Source organism: Scleropages formosus, chromosome 20 (assembly GCF_900964775.1).
Source record: "Scleropages formosus chromosome 20, fSclFor1.1, whole genome shotgun sequence".
Lineage (NCBI taxonomy): Eukaryota > Metazoa > Chordata > Actinopteri > Osteoglossiformes > Osteoglossidae > Scleropages > Scleropages formosus.
Window position 1 is genome coordinate 23,351,460 of NC_041825.1, and position 10,556 is coordinate 23,362,015.

A 10,556-nucleotide genomic window follows, 5' to 3' on the forward strand; every position below is an offset into this window, starting at 1 on the left:
TTGCTTTGAATGCATTTGACTCATTTCCTCCACAAGCCACCTTTTCAATAATGCATTGAAAACCCCCATTAATGTAGGTCACCCCATCATAATTTGTATTGCAAGCCATCCTCAGCTTGAAATCTAATCATGCACAGCTTTTACAGTGATTTTTTTAAAAAACATTTTAGGGACAAGTGAAGGTGATGAGGATCTTGTAAATCCTAGAGAGCACTATTGTACCACATTTAAAAATGGGTTTATGTAACAGTAGGGGGCATCGGGTGACAGTGTTTAAAGCTGCTGCCCTTGCACTCAAAAGCACCTGGGCTTGAATCCACAGTACCTTTCAGTAAGGTACTTAACCTGAACTGCTCCTGTAAAAATGACCCAGCTGTATAAACAGGTAAATTACTAAGTCACAACACTGCAAGTAGCTTTGGAAAAAAGCATCCACTAAATGAAAGTGTACTTGTCACTCTCTGGCCTAGAGTTCTTGCCAGCTGGTACATAATGTCCAAACCATGTGCTGCTGAAGACATCCCTGCTGCCTTTGTTAGAGCCCATCACAGCAGGATTACAGCCATCTCACATCCAATTCAATAAATACCACATGTGAGTAAGTCAAAAACTAACTTTATTAATATTCTTGTAGTTACTAATGTAGTGGTTTGACTTAAACCAATACTATTTTTTTTTTTTTTTTTTTTAGTTTATATACAAAACTGAGGGGGAAAAAGGACAAATTAAATGACACCACATTAAAACGGTTACAGAGACTGAGCATTTTATGTAAAACCTAAAAACAGTTAACCATTTATTGTACTAGAAAAAAAATGTTTACCCTGTTAATTATAATCATTTTGTTTTTCACAAATAACATTTACTGATGGACAACATTATCAGACTGAACTGCAATTCCATGATGTACCCTGAACAGCTCAGATTGTCAGCCAAGGTACTTGGTCACTTATAATGCCCAGATGCTAAAATGTGGAGTAAAAACAAAATGCTACAGAGTACCACAGATCACCTTACTGAAATAGCCACTGTGTCACCACACACTGTGCTCTACAAGCTACACATCCAAAAATATCTCCAACGAGATATTTCACTAGCATCACTTCTATTGATTCCAGAACAGTGTGATCATGGTCCAAGAAAATAAAAAGGGAAAAAAAAAAAAAAAAAAAAAAAAAAAAGTGGAACACCTCTCCTTTTAATTGTGTAAATTCATACTGTAAGTAGCCTGTTCATTCTCCTATGTCTAACTCCTTACAGACTTGGTAGACATTAACTTCAGTTTTACTAGCTAATGCAGAAACATACAAGCAGCCAAGAGTACCATAACAGTAAAAAATTTGTACATCTCCCAGACTATATTCCCTGTGAGGAAGCATTACATGGACTGACCTCCTCCTGCAAACATTCATTTCTAAGCGGAGTCAAGATTTTGACGTAGAACCAAAGAAAGTTCATCTTAAATCTGCAACTCCAGAATAAATCCCTGCAATCCAAAAGTAAAATATAAATAAATGAATAAATAGATAAATAAGGACAAAACATAAAGACAGGGACTGACAAATTTTGGGAAATCAGAAGGATATGTTGCATTTTTGTTTGTGAGTGAAAGATTCCCCAAAGCTTCCACCCTTCCTCCCTAGCCATGTTCCCAGGATCCCCACCTCTTTTGTATTTACCCACCTTCTCACAGCACACATTCCTAGACCATCCATTTCAAGATTCCCTCAACGTGACCAAAAACATCCAGTGGAACTTTTTCTTTCGCATCCTTCCCTTCTCCGCATCCACTCGTGTCAAACCCCAGACCTCCCTGCCTTCACCTTCACTTCAGTTCAGTTTCCTTTGACATTCTTCTTGCTTTGCTCCCAATGCTATAGACACCCCGCTGCCACATCCCACCACCCCCCTCAAACCCACCCTGTCCCACCCTACCATCAGCTCTGAGACATCACAAGGCAGCAAGCAGAGTCTAGGAGCTGATTATCTGGCCAGACCAGGTCTCATGTTTTGTCCCAGGGACCAGGTGAGTGATGACCACCTCCACAGCCTGGACCTTCAGGTTCTTCGGAGGGATGGGGCACACTTTGTACGTCACCTCATCCCCCTCCATGGGCACGTATTCCCCCTCAATGCTGAGAGAAAGAAAGCCAACGTCAACAGCCCAGCAGCATCAACGGAATACACATGTAAACTCAACCAGTGTTTTGCCCTCCAATTTATTCATTCCCCATTTCCTCAGTTTAGTTCCAAGGTCTTCCGTCATGGTCCTTGCAGCTCACAAAGATTATCACATTGGCCCAAGCATGTCAAAACTAAGCTCACCTCATTGCTTCCCTAGCTGAAGCTATTTGAAATAACCCAGTGCCTCCTCTCAGTGATGAGGCCATTCATTGTTATGAGCTGGGAAACCCACGGCCCCTACAGGACAAGAAGCCATGGTGTACGTTCAGCAACATGTCGGTCCAGATACGCTGCTCAAAGGAGCACCACCTCAGGTCATTCATGCCAACAGCCATCAGACACTAAGTCCTATTGCTCTTGAGGTGGTGCAGGCCTCATTGTCAGAGTGGCACACAGTTTCCTCTGTATGGCCTTATTTTTTGTCTAAATATGGTTTATTTCCTTCATGTCTCATTTCAGTCTATCCACTCAATCTGTGTAATGTCGATATGGTGTGTATGGCAGCACAGCGAATAGCACTACTGTCTCACAGCACCTAGGTGATATGAGAGGACGTGGGGTCGTTCCCTGCTCAGCCTGCATGGAGTTTGCATGTTCTCCCCGTGTTTGTGTGGGTTTCCTCCCACAATCCAAAGACATGCTGTTCAGGTTCAGCCATAGTGTGTGAGTGACAGAGAGAGTATGTTCCACTGATGTATGGATGAGTGACCCTTTGTAAGTAGTATAAGCCACCTTGGTAAATAAGGTGTGTGGGCTGATAACAGTACAAAGTTCACTGGAAGTAGCTTTGGAGAAAAGCATCTGCTAAGATGAATAAATGTATGTCACTAACCCCCCCCCCCCCCACTATACAATGCCCAGTATCCTTGTGAAGAGCTATACAGGTATTAGAAAAGATTCCTCAGATCAATGGGACTGCTAGCTGAAGGCACCCAATACACTGGGCCTGAAAATTACTCTTCCCAGATGAAAATGAACCTATTTGGACTCTCTGTAAGCAACTGCCAGTCAACATGCAGAGTAAAAAGCCAGGATATGAATTGTCCCACTGGTCACAGAGACAGATTATATGTCATTTTACAGCCAACTGGGGGATTTGGGACAAAACAGAAAACACCTTCCCCAGCCGTGAAATACAAATGACCTTGTGCACAATCTTCTGCAGAATTAATAATTCAAAAATACCACACACAAGAACAGAGACCTTACATGTATCATTCTGAACTAAGCATATAAAAAATAAAAAAAATAAAAAATGAGCCAAGGTTCCAGGTACAACAAAGTAGTAAAATTTGATTTTAGTGAAACTCCACAAGTGAAGACATGTCAACAGAAAGCACAAATAAAAAGTATGAGTCCACCTGGGCAACACCTGTATGAGATGAACAGGACAGCAGAGTGAGATCAAATCACACACAAGTACTGTACATCTCTAGGACCTACTGCAAAAAGGCTGGGAAGACATAGTGCTTCATTTGCTCAAACTTGGCAATAAAATGCCTCAGGAAAAGCAACTAATTTCCACCAAGTGTACTCTCACTTTTCACTGGTGCTGTTCAAGACTATACCAACATGGTAATGTTATAGCAGCACTTACTGAATAAAGATTCTTAAACACACAGTGACAGGACAGATAGCGTGGGACACTCACTCAGAGATGTGGACAAAGATGTCCTCGCCACCACTGGATGGCCGTATGAAGCCATGACCCTGCGACCTGGAGAAGTTTTTGCATACCCCCTTGAAGACTGGCCCTGATGTGGCCCGAGCCGCACTGTCGACACACACAAAAGGGCACAAAACCATAGCTGGTTATACACACTGCAGCGAACCAACTCAGGACAAGACACATGAGGACAAAAAGATGAGTTAAAGAAATGGAACCCTAATGTTAGCAAACAGATAAGTTCCACATGTACACACACAGTACATTCAACATGAATCCTGTCTTTTTTTTTTTTTATAGAGAAGTCCCTACATACATACACATAGTGTGACCCAATACCTGCAGAAACATTCACTTTTCAATTAATATTTAACATATTGTTTACCTGATTACTAGCTGCCTTCATTACACCTTCTTTACAAATCTTGTATTTTCCGTAACTCAGATAAATGCTAAATGCTGGAATAAAAGCTGAATACACACTAAAGCATTCCGCTCCGTATAGGCCAGTTGTGGGAATGAAACCACAGAAGCTAAGGGCCAAGCTAAGCTGTGGGAGGAGCAACGTGTGCAATACTGTCATTTCATACTGCACCTAATAAGACACACCACTGCAGAGCATTAAAATAAAAAAATAATTGCTCATAACTCCTATTCTCAACTGTCTCCAAAGAGCTACATTTTCTGTATAATCAGCCAAAAAATTACGCAGACCCGCTCCAAGGCTTTTCATCTTCATCTCTGAATAATACATCTGTGTGTGATCTTTCTTCTCCAGCAGAGCCTTCATTTTGCTGCATTAAAGCAAAGGCCGAATCCAGGGTTCTGGCCAGCAAAACTCACAATGCGAATCATCTGAATTTAGGATCTTGTTAAATTATTTACTATTACTACATGACTAAATGAATGACAAAGTGGGCACAAAAATTCTCTTATGAAAAGTAATAGAGACCAAAAATTCTTTGAATTTACAAGGTGTATGATATTTTGAAATTGCTCCCAACCCTTATTGCCCTGACAGACAAACCCTGCCAGCTAATCAGAACTCTCCCACTGGAATGGATGGACAGAGTGAAAGGAAACGGGGGGGCCCCCAACTCACGCCGAGTATGTGCGGGTGCGTTTGGTGGGCAGCGGGCTGGGCAGCTCCCCAACCTGGGGGGGCTTGCGCTCCCATATGCGGCTGCCCTCCCTCAGGAAAGGAAAGGACAGGGAGAGAGGGGCCCCAGGGGATCGCAGTGTAGCCTCTTGGGGGGAGGGGCATGTTGGGTTGTGGTCCGCCATGGTGGTCAGGAGAGCACCTCCCTTAGTCCACAGGCTGATACAGAGGAGATCAGAGGGGAACCAACTATGACTGTATAACGGCAAACTCCACCCCCTTCAGTCAGCCTGCATGTCAGAGCCCTGTCTCTGTACGGCACAGCAAAGACGACTGCTTCTGTCTGGCTCGTCCTTTAAGGCAATGAAACGTCCTGAAAAATCAAAGAAAAACAGATAAAGATGGAGGAGATGGAAAATAAGGGCCTCTCAGCATAACAGTGACACAACGACTGTTTCTACTGGTCTTTTGTTTTTGCTAAGCACAAACATGAGTAATAACTGAATTTTTATCCATTATCAATAACTGCTTGTCTACTGCAGGGCTGCAGTGGTCTGGAGCCTATTCTGGAAGCATAGGGCATGAGAGAGGGTACACCCTGAATGGGACATCAGCCCATCACAGGGTAACTGCAATCGCACACAAAAATACACTCCAAAAGAAATTTAGTCACCACTTCACCTGAAACACCTCTTTGGATTGTGGGAGAAAACCAGAACAAAACCCACAAGAATACAGGGAGAACGTGCAAAATCCACACAGACCAAGTCGGATTCAAAACCATAGCCCAAAAAGCTGCGCGGCATCGGTGCTACGTGCTGTGCTGCCATTGCTAAAAATATTTTAAATTAAATCTAAACGACATAAGGTAAAAATGCACAAGCATAAAAATTGTACAGAAACACTGTGTGTGAAGTTCTTACACATCAGATGCGAAGAGCTGACGGAACACTTGGGCTCCAGCCTGTAGGGGCCAGCAGGTATAATTGTGCTGAAACATACCAGATATCTGGCAGGACTGCAGTCACACCCGCTGGGGGTCCTGTTCTTTCTCATCTCTCAAATTCTTCCTTTTTAAAACCTCAGCTACATGTTTCCCTCCAGCTAGTGAGGGAAGTGTTCGTTCTAATAATTCATAAACACAGATACTGCAGTGTCCTTCACCTCAGTACTGAATTAAGTCATTCTCAGCAACATGCCCACACTGGCAATGCCTTCTCACAGATGTGTTCACGTGTGTGTTTATGGTGACACAAGCATTTATATCAGGCCAGCGTAGTCCTTGGGCTGAATGCAACAAGCGCAGTAATCTAAATATAGAGTTCACCATAGTGGGAGGCTGTCCTCTATTGACAAATGGGGTCAAGCTGCAAGACACTGACATATATACATCTATAAGATTATAGCACAGCTCTTGTGCTGGCAGCACACACCCCAAATGGTCCATATCCTTATTTGCCTGAATTTAAGCAACTCGTTTGTCCAAGGTGACTTACAGCATTTGATGAGCAAGTTTACAGTCACTTACCCATTTATACTGCAGGGTATTCTTTCTGTACCAGTTCAGGTTAAGTACCTCAATTCAGGGAAGTGGGAACCATAGTGGTTAGAGCTGCTGTACTGCACCTGAAGGACCAGGGTTTGAATCCCACCTCCTGCTGCGGTATCTTTGAGAAGGTTTTAACCTTGAATTGATACAGTAAAACCACCCAGCTGTACAAATGGTCCGTATTGTAAGCAGTTTAAAGCTGTTAAGTGACAGCTTACCAAATTAACCGTAGTAAGGGTACTAGAACAGCACCTGAAAGCAGCAGTGCAAAGCAGAAGCCAAGCCAGGATGCTACCTGCTGTCCAACAGTAAAACCCTTCAAGAGAAACATGATGTTTTAGCATCCTCCTCCACTCGTTTCCCAGCCAGCAAAGTCACACATACACAGTGCGTGCAGAGCTGAAGGGCCCATGGAGGGATCCATTTACACATCATCAGCCATGTGACTTCACACACAGGGTGTAGAGCCACACCGCTAACAGTGTGTGCCCACGGGACCCTGTGTGAGGTCCACCCGCATGGACACACCGCCAGCATTTACATTTATTCATTCATCTGATGCTTTTCTCCAAAGCGACTTACAATCATGTGTGAATGTTAATCTACCTACTTACCCATTTATACACCTGGGTAATTTTACTGCAACAATTTAAGTTAAGTACCTTGCTCAAGCCAAGCAAGGGGTACACAGCCAGAGCTGAGATTACAATTATAAACATAAATAAAACAGATGGCGTAGTGGTTAGAAATACTACCTTGCAATCCAAAGCCAAGGCACTGGGAGTGGGTTCTAATCTAATCCTCCTGACCAAGGTACTTACCCAGCATTGATACAGTAAAAATTACTAGGTGTACAAGTGTGTAAGTCATGATGGAAGTCGCTTAAGCCTTAAGTTAAGGCGTCAACTTAATAAAATATACACTTCATCTTTAAATACTGACATAAAACAAAATTCCACGTACAAGGAACTACTGAGCAGAAACAAGTCCGTGTTTTAGAAATAATGTTCGTTGAGAAAACAAACACTGACTGAACGGGTGCCGCTCTTCTTTGCAGGTGTGTGTCCGTACGCGATGCGAGAGACACACACCCCGCTCCTTTCCAGAACATTCCCCGTGTGACCCCTCCGCGCGACGAGCCTGCGGAGAGCCGAGCCGTTAACACTGACTGTTCACCCGTGTTTTCACCCTCTCCTTTACTGGTCGTGAGGTTTTGCTCAGAAACAAACAGCTACACCGCGCCGCTTCAAAACAACAGGCAATTACCACAAAAACACCGCTGTAGCGCCGCTCCTTACCGTCTCACGAACCTGCGCGCCACTGTAGAAGACCCAACCGCCTCCTCTGAGTCTTGTTAAAAAAAAAAAAGCCTCTCGCAACCGCGAGACGTGCGCGCGTCAGCGCTGCGCGAGACCGGTCCCCGTTCGATTAGATTCGCGCGCGCGCAAACACACACGCGCAGTTCCCTGTGAGAAATCCCATATGGAAAAACCAAAGACAAAAGGACGTGGAGGGTCATTTATGTACACAATAGGAGCCTCACTCTCCACACGCGCGCAAGAAAATCACTTCTCACCAGTTATAACAATTGTGCCACTATGCTACTATTTATATTTGTTTTGTCCAGCAGCCCTCAGTGTGTGTTTTGTAGCCCACACCTCAGGTCATGTTGCTCCAGTGGTGGAGGTGAGAAAGACAGGTGTCGTGCTGAGGCTTTGTCACTAAGTCACTAGTCCTGTGTCACCAGTCAGCACATACCCGGGGTTCAAGATTGAGCTCTGTCAAGTGGGAGAAGAGCTCCAGTGGGAAAGATGGTCCTCCTGTCCCACCAGGCCCCACAACGCAGTAAAGAGCGCTTCTTGTTCTTCCCCCCTGGCTGTCCATTTGCAGGGTGGCACAGCTCCTGGTCTGAGGGTCTGACCGCACGTGGTTTCAGTTCCTGCTCAGTCTGCGTGGACTTTCCACGTTCCCTCCATGTCCACCTGGCTTCCCTCCCGCAGTCAGAGACAAGTTTCAGATGGACTGGTGACTGCACTGCCCTTAGATTTCGTATGCGTGAGCGGTGTCCCGTCCAAGCCGTACCCTGCCTCGAACCCTGTGCTTCCTGGACAGGTCCCGGACCACCGTGATCCTGCACTGGACAAGCAGTTATGGATAATGGATGGGTGGGTGTAGAAAAGGTCCCATTCTCTCAAAGTGCTCTGGCTCCTGGGCCCCCTATTCAGTTAATAGCTCTTATGTTAATCTCTCTTATTCTCACTCCAGATGGGTTAATATGCAGATTAAAACACGCGCTGTTGGGAGTGCTGCTACATTTGTGTGTGCGCATGTGTGTTTGTCTTCTGGAGTGTTCACATTAAGTTGCTCCCTTGTCTTTCCTGCACGAGGGTCTCAGATGATCAAAATTCCCCATGAGCAGCTCCAGCACAGAGCCAAACTGCGTCACACACAGAGAGTCCATTGTGTGCGGCTGAAAGAGAGAGGAAGTGTATGTCTCACTAAGGGCTTGTGTGTTCCTCTGAATGTAAAAAAAAAAGACTACTTGGCTGTAAACTGTGTGTTTCACTCTAATGATTTCATGTGTTTTTAATTTCTTAGCATGTTCATTTGTTCCAATATGCAATTGCAAGTCTGTTCTGCAAATATATCCGTGTGTGTGTGTGTGTTTGGCTGTTTCTGTGTGTAACATGTCGTTCCAGGATGGTTGACACATCGTAGAGCAAGGGTGTCCAACATGTAGCCCATGAGAACATTAGTAAAATTATTCATGCATGCTACGTACCATAAAAACTATAAATTCTATGGATTTGTGTTATAATTCAGTTATAGCTTGACACACACTTGAAGACACACCAGCTCTGAAGAAAAAAGAACAAAATAATATAACCCAATTTTTAGATTCAGGATATCAGTTACTATGATTTTTACACGTGTCCCTCAGTTCACAGTCATGCTTGTGCCCCTTGGCACAAGGAAGTTGGACCCCACCCCCCATCCTGGAGTATTTCCTACAGTTAAGAGATACTGCAGGTGATGACTTCCAAAGCACCCTCTCTCTTCACATTGGGGTCAGCTTCCAGATCAAAGATAGGCCCTTTCTGGGGGTCTTCCCGAATGGTCCCGTTATTACAACCACCACCCTTGGAGAACATGCAAAGTCCACTGCAGCAGAGCAGTAAGGTGCCATTGTGACCACCTGTTGTAGACATTTGTTTTGCTCCAGTGATGGAAAGACACAAGACAGGCAGGGATGTGCCATGTAGGGGTGTTCGCACACATTTCAAACTCCAAAATCTCACAAGTCTCCTCCTTCTATGCTGTGTCTTTTTCTCACTTCTCTTCAAAGAGTTTCAACGGGCTGCACTTGGTGCTTGGTTCTTCCTTCTAAGTGGACATGGTGAGACAGTGGGTAGCACTGGTGCCTCACAGCTCCGTGGATGTAGGTTCAATCCCCACTCAGTCTGTATGGAATTTGCATGTTCTCCTGATGTCTGTGTCAGTTTTTTCCCATTGCGAGGGGGAGGGTGGGAGTAGGCATGGCCAGGTGCCAGTGTGCCTAAGGTACAAAGAAGAGCCATGCAGTCAGATGTGACAGAGAGAAGAGCACACACAGGGTCATGACATGAAGGGAACTCGAAGGAATCTCCTGCTTGTGTCATGAGCATATGAACTGAGGGTATTGTGAAGGCCCATTTTATCATAGATACAAGTGGTCAGACAAGAGAGAAGGCCAGTCTGTCACCACACTGAACATCCAGTTGATGGGGACTAATTCAACCCTGAAGTTCATTAGCTGAAGGATGGTAAACAGACTGAGACTGTTACCATAAAAACACACATGTGAAATGTCAGTCTTCTTCAGTTGATGGTACACGGAAGCAGGCAGCACAGCAGGCACAGGACTAGATTCCTGTACAGTAGGTTGTGGGTTCATTTTTCATTATGTATATAGGCATCTTTTATTCCAGGTTTACAAAGTCTTGCTATTGTGTGGGAAATGCTTTGCTGAAGTTTAAAGCTTTTCAGACATTCATTTACCAATATATTCATCTATCAGA

At 44.4% G+C, this 10,556-nt stretch overlaps 1 protein-coding gene across 4 annotated transcripts; it reads right to left on the bottom strand.

Annotated features, from left to right (window-relative positions):
• Positions 1–713: 713 nt before the first annotated feature.
• csdc2a (cold shock domain containing C2, RNA binding a) lies at positions 714–7,926 on the bottom strand. 4 transcript variants are annotated; one of them, XM_018761471.2, is made up of 4 exons: positions 7,809–7,926; positions 4,953–5,322; positions 3,836–3,958; positions 714–2,135 (listed from the first exon to the last, which is right to left on the bottom strand). In XM_018761471.2, the coding sequence occupies exons 2-4, from the start codon at positions 5,132–5,134 to the stop codon at positions 1,973–1,975; spliced, it is 468 nt and encodes a 155-aa protein (XP_018616987.1). In that variant the 5' UTR covers positions 5,135–5,322; positions 7,809–7,926; the 3' UTR covers positions 714–1,972. The 4 variants fall into 4 exon arrangements, with proteins under 4 accessions (XP_018616987.1, XP_018616985.1, XP_018616986.1 ...); XM_018761469.2 differs by having other exon boundaries at positions 7,797–7,926; XM_018761470.2 differs by having other exon boundaries at positions 7,765–7,926.
• Positions 7,927–10,556: the final 2,630 nt, after the last annotated feature.

Excerpts from the sequence above, each read along its gene's own strand:
- csdc2a (XM_018761471.2), bottom strand. The coding sequence starts at position 5,134 with ATGGCGGACCACAACCCAACATGCCCCTCCCCCCAAGAGGCTACACTG. Across the intron at positions 3,959-4,952 it reads CGCACCCGCACATACTCGGC|TGCGGCTCGGGCCACATCAG; the intron begins GTGAGTTGGGGG and ends GTGTGTCGACAG. Across the intron at positions 2,136-3,835 it reads ATCTTTGTCCACATCTCTGA|CATTGAGGGGGAATACGTGC; the intron begins GTGAGTGTCCCA and ends TCTTTCTCTCAG.